This window comes from Lytechinus variegatus, chromosome 3, assembly GCF_018143015.1.
Source record: "Lytechinus variegatus isolate NC3 chromosome 3, Lvar_3.0, whole genome shotgun sequence".
In the NCBI taxonomy this organism is placed as follows: Eukaryota; Metazoa; Echinodermata; class Echinoidea; order Temnopleuroida; family Toxopneustidae; genus Lytechinus; species Lytechinus variegatus.
In genome coordinates, this window is record NC_054742.1 from 40,171,273 (window position 1) to 40,186,914 (window position 15,642).

Here is a 15,642-nt window from a genome sequence, read left to right on the forward strand (position 1 = left end):
AATCAAATTGTATTTTTTAGAATTCCATAACTTAATTTTGGGGTACATCCTTTCCTCATTAATCATTAGTACTATCTCCTAATTGTAGTTTCTTGCCACTCATGTTCATAGTTATCCTATATAGCATAAGATTTTATTGATGCATCATTTTCGAGGTTAAGTATATTTACAGAAAGGCTTACTTAATTTCTCGATTCGTGTTTGCACCTCCATCATTTGGTGTGAGAGCATGACGTGCAGTAGTCTTCAAAATGTAGGCCGATGAAATAAAACTTTTGAATATACCTGAAATCAGTCTATTTACATCAACTGGGGATTATATCAGGCAAACTGTATATATATATATATATATATATTTATATATATATATATATATATATATATATATATATATATATATATATATATATATATATATATATATATATATATATATATGTGTGTGTGTGTGTATGTATACGTATATGTATCTAAGTCATATAATTACCTTGTCTCAACAGTAACCTGGTTAACTGAAGATAATTTGAAATTACTATACAACCGAATACGTCTCATATCAAGTTTTTTTTTTCTATTTACATATGAACAAATCATACTTTGGACCAGGTCCGCGAACTGAGGACGTCTTCGGTTTATTGTGTGTCCTCGGTTTATACGTGAATCTCATGTATAAGTTATCGGTTGCCGGCAGGTCCCATATTATGATAGATACGCACCCTCCTCACACACACGCAAACACTCTCTGACGTATACATACACATTCAGGCAAATTCATCTTTAGTTGTACTGCCATAGATGAGAAACATGTGCTCATATAAGTTTTTCATTGTTTACATTGACTGATGTAAGGGCAATTCAAGATTGTATAGATCTGTAAATTCATATTTCTAGGAAACTATTTAACAGAGATATTCCTATAATCAACTTAAAATATGTTCATTCATCAGTGAAAATAACTTAATTTTTTATCGTCTAATCTGTGTTAGATGGTAACCTCTTGAAGTTGAGTCAGGGTATAATGATTTACGTTTAATGAAATTTTATAGGCCCTTTAATAGGTAATATTTTTAAAGGAAACTCTGTATAAGATAAAGATCATAATTAATTTCCTACTAGTATATAATTATGATCAAACATGACGTCCTCTTGGCAGGTTTGTCTCTGCTCGCAAGTTCTTCGAATTGAAAATGGTCACTCAAAAGACAGCTAGCGTTCAATCGAAAACCTCCAGTGGCCATGGTGGCCAATCATGATCATTGTTAACGTACATGCTTTATTATGTTCAGAAAACTGATTTATTAGGATTGCTCTTTCAAATGCAATTTGATTCCATTATTTGTTTTCATAATGTGAAATCATACGGGGTCCTATCTTAAAGATAATATTAGCAATGGCAAGTTAAGCATTCCAAGCTTTACAATCGACAATTGGACCCAATTTTTTCATTTTGGTCTATTTTGTTTCTTAATAAGTTTATGATAAAGAAAAAAAAAACGCTTATCTTAATAAGTTTATGACTTCAGCTGAACCCTTCCCATACAGAAAAGTTTTTATTCACATTCTGATGCCAATGAAATAAAATCAAACAAACGAACAAACATAACCTTGTAAATCCCATCAAAATCGAGATGCAAATGGCGAAACTGATAACGTCATACTCCCAGTATTCATTTTGTGATAATCTATCATACGAAGTATGAAATATTTCAATTTTCTATGTCCTCATTAGCTTACAAACTCAAATTAAAGCCATGTAGAACTGCTATTTTGTCGCCTTTTGTACTCTATTCATAAATCAATAATAAAAATGAGTGATGGCGACTTCGTCGATTTCCCCATTTGCATCACCATGTTGGTGATGCAAACACAACAGTCAGTTGTGAAAATAAGTGATATTTTGAAACATCATAATTACGTTTATTTTACTTCCGATTTTTATTAAATTTTCAGCGTTATGCTTTTTGCGTTATGCGTTATGCTTTTTTTTTTCTTTAAAATAATTATGTGCAAATCATTTCTGGGAGTGGAAATTCCCCTTTCAATGTATTGATCAGGTTGACATTTTCAAAATCACCAATACTAAAGAAGATTATCACACTTCACCCAAGAATGGAAATTTATACTGGATCTTCCAAATCACCCCTCCCTATTTTGTCCCCTTTTTGTCCTTATAGTACGCCATTATAATGAGCCCCTTCAAGGCCCTGCCCCTTCTCTGATAGAAAGTGTATACACCACACCCCACAAAGCATAGAAAAGCAGGCGTATAGATTGCACGAGGGACAATTGTATTTGCTGATTGGTTCCATGCTGAGCTAGAATACGGTCTGCAAGGACAAACTAGGCTGGCGTTTACCTGGTGTGTTACCTGCATATCAAGTGACGATTTGATTGACGGGCACAGCAGAGCTACGCCGTGTGGGCCCCTGTGAGGTATGCACGAAGACACCACTGTGCGCAGTATGCACGTACGGTTTGGAGGTGAGCATTTGGAACCTGAACCGACCCCTTCTCGCTCCCGATTGGATGGTATGTTATTTAGTCATCCCAACCTTGTCACACCCGCATGTGAGCAGGTAAAAACAGACACAGAAAAAGGCACTTGACAAAAAAAGAGGAAAGAAAAAAGAAAGAGAAAGGGAAGAAAGAATAATAGAGCACACGACGGGTGTTCATCATCATCATCATTTTCTTTTTTGCTTGAGCATCTCACGCCAGGAGGAGCTTGTACTTTACCTGGGGATTGGCTGGTTATGAGGTGTGCACGTAGGCTATTAAAAGGAGATTCTTCTTTTTTTCAGTCAACAGCCACAATCATTCTCTCACACTCTTTCTACATCAGCGCAGGGTGTGTGTACCGTATCACTTCTAAAAGAGCCGCTGACGCATCTCCTTTGCACCTTTGTGAGGCCTCCCGCCGTGCTTGGATGCATGCTAATATCACTGAAAACTTGTGTGGACCTTACTTTCTGCTCACCAACAAGGCACTTATTTCCTTCCTTCTATCTCTACATTTTTCTTTTCCCTCAGAGCTATCGGCGATATTCCAGGTGTGTCATCTTCAGCTTATAAAGAGACAGCTCCTCATCCAAATAGGAAAAAGGGAAGCGAAGAAGTACATACCCTCTCAGAGTATTTACGAATTAAATGTACTTTTATTTGAACAACTGGATGAACGCGTGCTTTGGGATTTTCATTCTCTCATAGAAAAGGGTCCTCTCTGTAAATGTCCACTTGGTGAATAAATTGTAGCTTCGATCTTGTTCTTGTTTGACTATCAGATCGATAGCTCACCTCTTGTTTTACCTGTATTCGACGTGATTCATCAAGGGCGGGGCGCCCGCAGAAAACGTGATCTTACCTTCTATTTCGAAGTGTATGAATGTTAGCGACTTTGCTTACCTCAAATCTCGCCAAACACAACCTTACCAAAATAGATATCTGGAGAAGGAAACCGGAATAAGGCAAGATTTCCGAGTTTCGTTCAAGGACGCTCGATGCATCCTCGATTTTATAAAGAGATTTATGATTCAAGAAAGATTGTTAAGGTGATTCCTTAAGTTGGCAGGATACTTGACGATTTTTGACAGTTCCTTTTCATACAAGAGATATTCATACTTCTGGATCGTGAATGAAGCATCCTCGAAATCGGAAGGCCATCGCTCTTGATGAGGAAGACGTTAGCTTTGTTTGACCCGCTTTAAGGGTATCCAGGTGTGCTCTTCACTCAGCCTCGAGGGCCTATTCACAAAGGTGTCAGCAAGCATTATCCCTCTTTTGTTTCCTGAAGGGGGTTCGCCTTCTCTACTAACACAAAAGCAATTGGAACGTTTAAACACCGCGTGAAAGGGAACAAAGGTGCACCCCGACACATAAACAGGGGTTATGGTGTTTTCAAGAAAGGTACAGGTATTGATGACATGAAAGGGTAGGGGTTTCATATCTTATTGGTGTACAGTAGGAGGCATACATGCACACATTTCTCTGGTAGAGAATGAATGACTGCTCGATGCGGTGTCTTTTCTCTCTTGATGGAACGTTGGATTTTATGAGGAAGAGAAAAAAATAAAGATACTTGCTTGAAGGAGATATCTCACCTCTATCACTCATCCTCTATATTCGTGGCTTCTCTGGTTAAACTTTTCTGCTCTAGATGCGCAATCCACGATCGATGTCTTCCACTCTACATCTATTCCACATTCTCTTCGTATTTGATGTGAAAATTACCAGAGTGGAAAGCTTAGGGATTATTTTCAGATGAAATATTCGGGAATACAGCAAGGTTCTTTACGCATTGAAGCGAAGCGGTGTGATGTTTCCTATATAGCATAGTATGCATCATCTTTCATTCTCTGAATGCATAACGTGGCTGACAACAGACTTACAGCTGTGACCGAATTATGAAAACTGAATTGTCTTTATTCGTGGACAAGTTTTCGAGACAAACTTACTAAACTGACTCACAGGGTGATTTTATCTGTCAAGTTTCGTGAATAAGTCGGGCCGACATAAACACACACCGCAGGATTGAACTTTTCAGGTGAGTTATTGAACGGTATAATTATGGAGGCAGGCTGTCAATAATGATCAAAATTAGTCGGTTCGTATTCCTGACTATACAGACCACACGTTACAATGACACATTCCTGTTTTAATTTACTTTAAACTATACTTTGACATTAATTTGAATGTGTGCATTATACCATAGCCTAATTCGATTTACTATAATCATTAGAGTATTCATCTCTTATTTATGTTTATTTTGCATACTATAACGTTACAATGTGATTTAAGATAAGCTATTAGGCCCTATATCAATTCCAGTTTCCATTGTGTGTAAACTGTGACGGGTGCTCATCATCATGAACACTTTATCGTGATTGGTATCATTGGTTTAACTTTCTTAAATGTCAAATATATTTGATTAATTTTGATAATTTTTGTCTAAATGACCCAAGTTCTTAATTGTCTTGATGAATAGATCTCAACAAATATAGCTATCTTTCCAGTGATATTGTACAATAATGTTTTTAATGTGAAATCAGGAGCTGTGAAATCAATATTAATACCATTCTATAGCAGTATTCCAAGTGTGATACCATTGACAGAACACCACTGCTAACTTCACTTATCTTGTTCTAAGTGTAAAGAACGATTTTTAGTGAAAGTATCAATGGTATCCATCTACAACTTTGGGGAAAAAAATCCATTGGTTGTTTGAAGTTTTTGATTAGAGATATAATAAATATTTGTCTGAATGAAATCAAACCAATGATTACGTACATGAATATAGGCCTGACAAAATTGAATTGCCGTTACAATGCACAGATTGGCTTTGTAGTATAGAAACGGGGAATAAAATGCCTTCAAAATGAGACAAAAAGTTAAGAAAACATGACCGAATTTTCTGATGAAAGGAACATGAAGTTGGAGGGCGCAAAGGCTATGCAACCCTCTAAAATAGAAGAGAGGAAAGATCCACATAGTGGAGGGGACCCCTCATACATTTTGGTGGGTGATGCCCGTGGGTTATTGGTCGATGATAACGTTAAAATAATTTCATTGCCTGCAGCAGGTAGGATGGCGTGCTCGGGTTGCGGGTTATCCCTGCCAGAAAGTGCGGCGTGAAAGGTGATATGCGCACCGTGGAATCGGAGAGACACATCCCAATCGAACGACAGGGAATGGCGATGGATGGGCCCGAGTGGAAAAGAGAGGGGCAAAATCTAGGCTAAACATGGATCCTGGCATAAAATGTCATGGCAGATGAGCAGGGAGAGGTTGAGAGAGTGCTGGCTAGGGGAAACATGAGGGCGTGATGAACTAAGAGGGGAAATAAGAGGGGGGGGGTTAAAGAAATTCAAGGGAAGAGACATCCCTAAAAAAAACTCTACAGGAGCAAAAGCGGTCGAAGATGTTCAGAAGTGCCCAAGATTTTCATCGTTTAAAACACCTTTTCGTTCTTATAAAAAAAATCATTAATTATAAGAGTGGATCTATAAAGGAGAATAGATAAAAAAAACCCGTCTCTTCTAACAGTTTTCAATCGACTTATTTCTTATACATTCGGAATCATATTTTTTTTTAAATTGAACATGTTCACTGTCATACAAGATACTAGGAATGAGATGGATGGCAACACATCCATGAGCAGACATGAAGGTATATAGTCAGTCATAAGGTAATGTATCATCTTCATCACCGTTTTTGTCAATGATATTGAACCAATAACTTCCTCCTGAAATCTTTTAGAACTTACAAACTTTCTTGTTTATTTTTTTCTTTCTTAATTTTATTCTTATTTGATTATATTATTTTCAGCAAAACAGAACACCGCACAGACGGTGGATGTTTTGACCATGCATTATGTATATTTTTTTGGTGTCATTTCCATCTCAATTGAAATTCATTTGATTTAAATAAGAACATTTAAATCCGAATCCATGTCGGTTTAATAATTTTATGTTTTGATACTCGAGTTCTGATTTCAATACATAAATCGAAATAATTCACCTCAATGTATACCAAACAAAGACCTCAAAATTATATTGTTAGATGGGCATTCGATTGAATATCTATTAAAATTAATTTATCATTGTCCAAGATAAGTGTCTTGTCATTTAAACAAGATAACAAATTATAATTTGCATAGAAGTTCTATATTAATTTTAATAGATTGTCTTTAAAGTCTTCAATTCAAACAATGTCGCGAAGGCAGAAATTGATCATCACCTATATCCCTTGAAAACAGTTTCTGTGATTCTGATTTTGAGTGACCTGACATTATTTCGATTTCTTTGGGAATTCGCATTATTGTTTTATGGTTGAGAATGTTGAAATGAGAAATTTTGTGTTAGTAAATTATTTCAGTGATAGTAATTGCAGAAGCAATATGATGATTCCAAAAAGAAATCAACCTTAAATCGGAAGTCATAATATTCTGTGCAATCGGGTGAGTTTTTACAGGGTCGACGCTATATAGGGATAGGAGCGACCGCCTCTTTTGAAAGTATAGTGAAAAAGGGGTGAGATTGGAAAAAGTAAGAAAAATTAGAAAATGTGGAATTGAATAGAGGAGAGCAGCAAAATCAGGGTTATATAAGTCATATTTCTCCATTTTATCTCAGGAATTCAAAATAATGCGGGGGGGGGGTAGATCGTCTTGAGCTCCCTAAGACCCAGGGCTACCATGGTTTAGAAAGTGGGGGAGGGTTGAACAGTAAATAAAAACATTATCAGAAAGTAATTTTTAGTGTTTTTTTCTTTTGTTGGGGGAGGGTGGTTAAAGAAGTGTGTATGTGCGAGGGGGGGGGGGGTGCCGCCGCCCCTGCCTGAGTTTTTTATGGAGTAACGGTGACATTCAACCGGATGATGTAATTGTGTTGTTGAAAGACGTACTGGGAATCATTCAAACCAGACAAACTTATGAATTGATACTTTGTGTTTTCGAGAAACAAAAAATGGAGAGGGAGGACATTCGTTATTATACATATTCGATTGAAAACTGAGCCGTCGATGATGTGCTCTGACACGAACTTCTTTGTATAATGCGGCATCGCTGAAAGTATAGTCTCGAAAAGGGGGGAATACAGTATGTAGTATCTCCATTGAAGGTGTTCTTATAAAGGAAGCTTGATTGAAGATTTTAACGTGATGATGATCATTTAAGAGGGAAATAAACATGGAAATGTGGAGACTATATAGACAATACAAAAGGTTATAAACCTTTAATGACTTTGCATAAAAGCGTTAGTATTGCAGGAAAAACCTCTGCGGATTGCTGTTGGGAGTTCATTTACCAATGAGAAAGCCCCGTCTTATTCGCATCTTATCAAGGTTTGTGGTGCAGGTGTGTGGCAGATACTCCACCTTTATGTTAGAAAATAAAAGGATTCATTGAAAAACAGCTTCAGGTTTGCCGAAAACGGGAACCATCGCTTACAAGAAGGTGATTAGCATTCAGGGCACGAACACGTGACGTGCGCAATGAATAAGGGAGCCGCATTATCGGACCGTGCGCAAAATTTCGCACCGTTGCGGCAAGGTGAGAAATTCTTTATTTAAACTTTCTATTAAGCAAATCCCTCCTATTATTTAAACAAAGCGGCTGCAGCATTATAAAAGAGAACGTGTTGGTTTTCACTGTTTACGTATAATGGACGAACGGCATATCGATCGCTTACAACAATTGAGTCGTTCAAGAAGCAACGAGGCGAGTAAATTGCCAGTGTTACAGGTGTTGAAGAATTATCGCCTCTTGTGTTTTTATTGCCAAAGAATATATTTCAAGAGTTCGGAAATGAGTGGTATTGATTATTCGGTTGATCAGAAAGAATGTGAAGGAAAAGGAGGCGATTGCATTTCCCCATTATTACTTTACAGTCTTCTCTATGCATGAATCCCTCACGATATTAGACTCTTTATTTAAACACCCATTACATGCTTTTTTTTCTCTTTTTTTAATAGATTAATTGTAATTCTTCTGATATTATGCATGTATATACAAACATATACGACCTACCTCTTTCAATCAGATTTTAATACTAAGTAATCCTTGACACAATAAAAAAAAACTGTGATGACTTTGTAGATGAGACATGGTTTACATTATTATGACACCCTCCCACTCCCCCCCCCCTTTGTAGATGAGACATGGTTTACATTATTGTGACACCCTCCCACTCCCCCCCCCCAACTGATGAGTGTTCAACGTACCCCGCAAATTTTGCCAAGGATCGAGTTTATTCACTGTGTGGTTTGATGGTATCCCTGTGATTTCAAACAGCGCCATCACAAGTCGTATTGTCGAAGAGATGGATGGTTGTACCGTTGCACGGTGCATAATTATGTAGGCATTACATTGGGGAAGGGGGGGGGGGTGCTGCCCAACCTCATCGTTTAAAAAATATATTTGAGTAAATCACATTTCTTAAACGTAATAAAAGGTTGCTACATTGTATGATTTTCAGACAATGCATGCCCCATTACGCACGCCCCCCCATTCGGGGGCATGTTTTTTTTCATCATCAGCGCAGGGTGGTTGAAAGAACATCATGCCAATAAGCGTGTTTTAAAACCCAACAACAGAACTGCACCAACTGTTGACTATAGAAGACCCGTTTAATGTTATTTTGTATGAATCTCGCTCAGAGAAAAACAGAAACAAGCTAATAATGTGCCAAAATGTGTTCGCCTCTAATTGCTTAATTGACCGCGTTTCTCGGCCCGCAATCGATTTGCAGGCACACATCAATCAATCGACCAATGGGAAAAGATTAAAACGGGCACTCGGCGTGCACCTGCACACTTAACCAATGCAACTCATTCGAATGGTAGTTCTGAGGCTATATACCCCCATTTTTATCTAGTTCGAACTCCAAACTACATGATTCAACACATTATGATAACCCCTAACAGTAATCATTACTCGATGTCAGGGCTGAGAATTTCTTTATACCTGTTCATAGGTCTTCGTGGATAACACCATTTTATTCACATCACCATTAATATCACATTAAAACCTTGAACGGATGTCTCTTTCTACTGAATATTGGACATCTTTGAATGAATGTTCATGCGCGAATGAAAATAATACTTGATGTTGTTGTTGTTGATGATGATGATGATGGTGATGATGATAATAATAAATGACAGTGTTGATGATGATGGATTGAAGGCGATGATGATGATGAGGAAGATGACGATCACGGAGATGATAATCGGATGTTGATATACTGTAATAGTGCGCTTCAGGTTGCTCAAGGAACGGGGTAAGGAGTGAAAAAAAGAAAATAAACTGGTATGCAAACAAACTACTAAACTTTTACTCTAAAAGTTTTTAATTGTCAAATTATCTTTTATTGATAAACCCGCCCCCCCCCCCAAAAAAAAAAAAAAATTACATAACACTTTTCCGATTCTTCTACATACTTTAAAACACTTAATCTGAGCAATGTAAAATGTGTTCCATTGAGGGAATTTGAGATGTAAATAAAAATTCAATTTGGTCGGATGCGTATTAACTATTATTAAAAAAAAGACACTCTTCATTTTCAGGATATAATATTTGTCTGTATGTGTATCTTTTTGCCATTTAATCACTGTTTATAAAAAAATCAAAGTTAAGTTCTCAAATGACACTTTTAAAGTAATAAAGCATAATAGGGCCTAACGAGAGACTCCGAGGGCGCCAGATTTAAAAAAATTGAAAACTCAAATTTTCACCAAAAAAAATATCGATGATAAAAGAAATGCGACGGTTGCAAAATAACATAAATTTTTGTAAAATTGGAATGTTAATTAATACTCGAGCATGTCGAGTATGATTCACATTTGACATTTTGACCAACCTAAATAGGCGCGTCTTTAGCATGTTCAGGTGTGTCAACTGAAGTGCAATTTTCATAGGAAGATTATCAGATCATTTTATTTGCACGACGAAAATATAAATCATGCAACTCTAAAGAAAAAATATTGAGCCGTGTATATGACACGCATGCACAAAAGATGAACAGATGATTTGAAATTTTAATCCAGACACATATAGAGCCATACTAGAAAATATGCGACATTAAAATAGTTTGGATTAAAGTCGAGGTATACGCCAGTATCTTAAAAACACGTATCCCTATTATTTTTAAGTAAAGGCTGAATAATATGGATTTTTTATTTATTATTCCTACGGTTACTTTGAATTATTTATGAAAATTTGAATGATCAAATGATCAATTTTAAATTTCTTTCTTAGTCATGAGTATTTTGTATACGGTGTCCGAAAGTGCCCCCTCCAGATTTAGCTGCTAAGCAATTGGTGTTGTTGTAGCTATGTTTAGATCACATTTTATTCCTGACCAGGTCACAATACACATCTATGGTAGATAAGACACAATGCATTTTCAAAGTAATATAATGTACATGTAGCAATCAAAAATCGTATATCTGTATATATGGAAGGTTTTCTGAGGAGGAAATTAATGCAGATTTAGACACTCACCTGGTTATTGCATTGGGTTGTGTGCCTTTTCATGTGAATAGGCTGTCCGAAAGACAAAATTCTTTTGACTAAAACAAAATGTATGCTAGAAATACAAACAACTTCAGTAAATAAGAAATTAAAGTTCTCAGAGGGACGAGACATACTGCATGCATATATGATCAATAAATTCACTAATTGAAGAAGTTGTACCATTTTCGTTTGGTTTCATCGCACATAAATGTGGGACATAAAAAGAGATGAAAAGGTTTCTCCGAATCAAGCTATATAAGATTAATTAATAATGCCGAATGTCATGACGGTATATGGCGATGCCATATACCATGGCTTTACTGCAGCCATGATATTCCATATAGTTGTTTTCTTCCACTTTTTATTAGTATGTATTTTTAATTTCGTATACTCCATCGTAATTTTTTCATATAAAACCCATAGAACTATTTCGTCCTCTATTTATTGGTTTGCTGCAATATACATCTTCAAATACCCCTCTGATATTTTTCATTTATAAATCTGATGCATGTATTCATACGCCACATCTTCTACTGTCATTTTCTCAGCTGGACAATATCTATTTTCTTGAGAGCTATGTTGAGAACAGAAATTACGGTTGTCATCACCTCCAGAAACTAGCTCTTAGCTTAGCTTTTGACCTGTCACACGTGACCACTTTCAGCCAATTGCGCTTCGTATACGAACGGCTGCATGCATAATTAATCATACACAAAACGTGGGTGGTTTTACACACTCGAGTGCTTCTCACTCACGAAATAGTGAATTGAAGTAAATACAGCAATGCAATGTGCATAGGATACTGTGTAAGCTCGTGTTAGCATAAATTCAATCAGAAAGGACGAACCGACGCGAAGAAAGCTGAAACTCTTTGAGATTTTGTTTTTATGAGACGATATAAGGATTGAAATGTAGGTTTCACGAATGGATTGGTTGAAAGTACATTTTCTGTCATTGACAGTATGTTCTTCTCGGATTTTATTCTTACAGAGAGGACGATAACACTGCGAAAGTGATTGTTTACCACAGCGAGAACTGATCGCTCCAGCGTCGGCCACTGGACAGGGTCAACACCCGGCTCTACGAGGGGTGCCAAAATGGCGACCGACTCCTCGCAGATATTCCGATGTTTTTACACGGTTTTGGTCGTCTACTGCCTAGTTTTGGATAATTCCAAGTATGTATCAGCACAGAATGTTCTTTGCCCAGAAGAATGCTGGTGCTTAGGTTCCCTGGTAGACTGCAGTAAACGACATTTGACGAGTCTTCCGACCGACTTGCCGACATGGGTCACAATGCTGTGAGTATCAAAGCCAGTTGATTCCCCTCGCTTTAGTTTGCAATAGCTAGCCCTCACTCAGCTCAGCTCTGTCATGGCGCATTTTGTCAGTGCCAATAGCTCACTCAGTACTGAGTGACTGGGTGAAGGCCTGGCATTGTAAATGAATAGTGACAGATGAAATATTTTGACCAAGAAACAGTAATTTATGTCTCGACAAAGCTTGACCTTGAGTAGATTTAACTTTTTTTAAATACATGTATTAATAAAGGATGCAGCTGGTGTAAACTTGTTACATGTTCAATTAGATCGATAGTAATGACCAGTGTCTACAAAAAAATTCAATAATGTTTTCCTCAAATAAAAATATGTGTTTAGAGTAGTCCTTTTGACATGTCAAATCCCATTTAAACCTATTTTTTTCATCATGATCTGTTTTGTAATAACTTTCACCAAATAAAATGCATTTTCAGACATGTGAATGTATGTTTTTTTAATAAGGAGAATAAAATCCTGCCTTGTAGTTGTACACATTTAGTTACACTCCCTAAAAGAGATCCTCCAGGCTAAAAATAATATGGTTTGTACAGATAAAGAAAAAGCAGACACACAAAAGAACATACCTAATGAACCACTGAAAATTTGATCAATATATCAAACTACATGTAGGAATAAAAAGTTATGACATTTTGATGATTTGCGATGTCTCTGTGAAAAGGTTCTATGCATGTCTTCATGTAGACAGCTGGCAGCCATCTGTTTCGAGGAGTTTTTTAACATTTTAACTTTTTTTAAAATGTCACCTCGTACACAGATGGCTCATGATCTTGCAGCCGCCATTAGGGGGTTCTCAATGCATAATCTCCAGACAGGGCTCATTGATTTTTGTCTTTATTTCATAAAAATATGTTATAAGAACTTGACCAAAATAAAGATTATTATTCTGTTTTTAGCCTGAAATGGGCCAAAATGGGGAAAAATAAGAAATAAGGGGAAAAAAAACAGTGACTTATTTCGGCTTTCGCGCAACTTCCACTTCCCTGGTTTATCCAAACTTTATACATAAAACATATGAGTCCCTGTACAGATCAAGTTGGAACTTCGTCTATGTAAATGGTGAGTGGAGCCAGTGGAGTTCAGCGGAACAACCAATATAACAGAGACCGAAGCTTTTGGTCTAGTCTTCACTCTTCGTGCAGCAAAATGATGTCATGTTACCACTTGTTTTGCATGTTTTTAATGAAATCATGTTTATTACAATTTTATCCCCCAAAATTTAAATATATTGACAAAGTACATGTACATGTATGTGTGTATATCATACATGAACATACAAGGTGAATGATTTCATGTATATAACAAAACGGAAAGTTGAGACATGGCATCATCAGTCCACTTGATTAATATTCATGATGACATAGGCCTACATGTAACTGCTTTTTGCAAAAATATTGAATAGTTTAAAATTCAATTACTTTGTTATCAGGTTTCGATTAAATTTTCAGCATTTTTGTCTCACCTGCGAAGCAAAGTGAGACTATAGGCGCCGCTTTTCCGACGGCGGCGGCGGCGGTGGCGGCGGCGGCGGCGACGGCGGCGGCGGCGGCGGCGTCAACATCAAATCTTAACCTGAGGTTAAGTTTTTGAAATGACATCATAACTTAGAAAGTATATGGACCTAGTTCATGAAACTTGGCCATAAGGTTAATCAAGTATTACTGAACATCCTATTAGAGTTTCATGTCACATGACGAAGGTCAAAGGTCATTTAGGGTCAATGAACTTAGACCATGTTGGAGGAATCAACATCGAAATCTTAACCTGTGGTTAAGTTTTTGAAATGTCATCATAACTTAGAAAATATATGGACCTAGTTCATGAAACTTGGACATAAGGTTAATCAAATATCACTGAACATCCTGCATGAGTTTCACGTCACATGACCAAGGTCAAAGGTCATTTAGGGTCAATGAACTTTGGCCGAATTGGGGATATCTGTTGAATTCCCATCATAACTTTGAAAGTTTATGGATCTGATTCATGAAACTTGGACATAATAGTAATCAAGCATCACTGAAAATTTTGTGCAAGTTTCAGGTCTCATGATTAAGGTCAAAGGTCATTTAGGGTCAATGAACTTTGGCCGAATCAGGGGTATCTGTTGAATTACCATCATAACTTTGATAGTTTATGGATCTGATTCATGAAACTTGGACATAATAGTAATCAAGCATCACTGAAAATTTTGTGCAAGTTTCAGGTCTCATGATTAAGGTCAAAGGTCATTTAGGGTCAATGAACTTTGGCCGAATCAGGGGTATCTGTTGAATTACCATCAAAACTTTAAAAGTTTATGGATCTGATTCATGAAACTTGGACATAATGGTAATCAAGTATCACTGAACATCCTGTGCACGTTTCAGGTCACATGACCAAGGTCAAAGGTCAATGAACTTTGGCCGAATTGGGTGTATCTGTTGAATTACCATCATAACTTTGAAAGTTTATGGATCTGATTCATGAAACTTGTACATAAGAGTAATCAAGTATCACTGAATATCCTGTTTGAGTTTCAGGTCACATGATCAAGGTCAAAGGTCATGTAAGGTCAATGAACTTTGGCCATGTTGGGGTTTTTTGGTGAATCTCTGTAAGTTTATTGGTCTAGTTCATAAAAAGTGGACATAAGAGTAACCATGTATCACTGAACATCTTGTGCGAGTTAGAGTAGTATTCAAAGTCAGCACTGCTGCTATATTGAACCGCGTGATGCAGGTGAGACGGCCAGAGGCATTCCACTTGTTCTTATTAAATTTTACTCTATTTTTAAAGATGTGTAGTGTATAATCATTTTCAGCCCAGCGGACCCCTGTTTAAGGAGAGTGAAGTGAAATTCTTAGAACAAGTTACATGTACATATATGTAGTTTGTAGGAAAACATAAAAATCAAAGAATAAGATCAATAAAAGTTTGAAAATAATTAGACAAATGGTGGATAAGAAAAATATGAGCATCTGTAGTTGAAATACCATAATGCTATGGAAATCCTATTGACAGTGTGACTAAGATTTGTGATGTTCTAAGTACAACTCTTTATATCCCAAATATCTAGTTTTGCTCATTCTGATGATAATATTCCTTGTCTAAAAAGGTCAAATGTTTTATAAACTTCCTATAGTTTCCATGAAATATAGAATTTCCATAAAATTTAGCATCACTTGTCCTCTTATAAAAAACAACACTTGCAATACATGTACATGTAATCTTTGACAAAAAAGTGACAATTTAAATGAAAAACAGTTAGAGGGTTGTAAAAGCATGACATCACACCTGATGGTTGCATTGCCAATACATGTAG

The 15,642-nt window shown here is 36.6% G+C and overlaps 1 protein-coding gene across 1 annotated transcript in view; it reads left to right on the plus strand.

Annotated features, from left to right (window-relative positions):
• The first annotated feature begins 2,759 nt into the window (after positions 1–2,759).
• The window catches only part of LOC121411004 (leucine-rich repeats and immunoglobulin-like domains protein 3), a 77,495-nt gene continuing 64,612 nt past the window's right edge, over positions 2,760–15,642 (plus strand). Inside the window, exons 1-2 of the mRNA XM_041603461.1 lie at positions 2,760–4,540; positions 11,996–12,305. Of these exons, the coding sequence (XP_041459395.1) occupies positions 12,103–12,305 (203 nt within the window). The 5' untranslated portion in view covers positions 2,760–4,540; positions 11,996–12,102. The remainder of the gene's footprint in view (positions 4,541–11,995; positions 12,306–15,642) is intronic.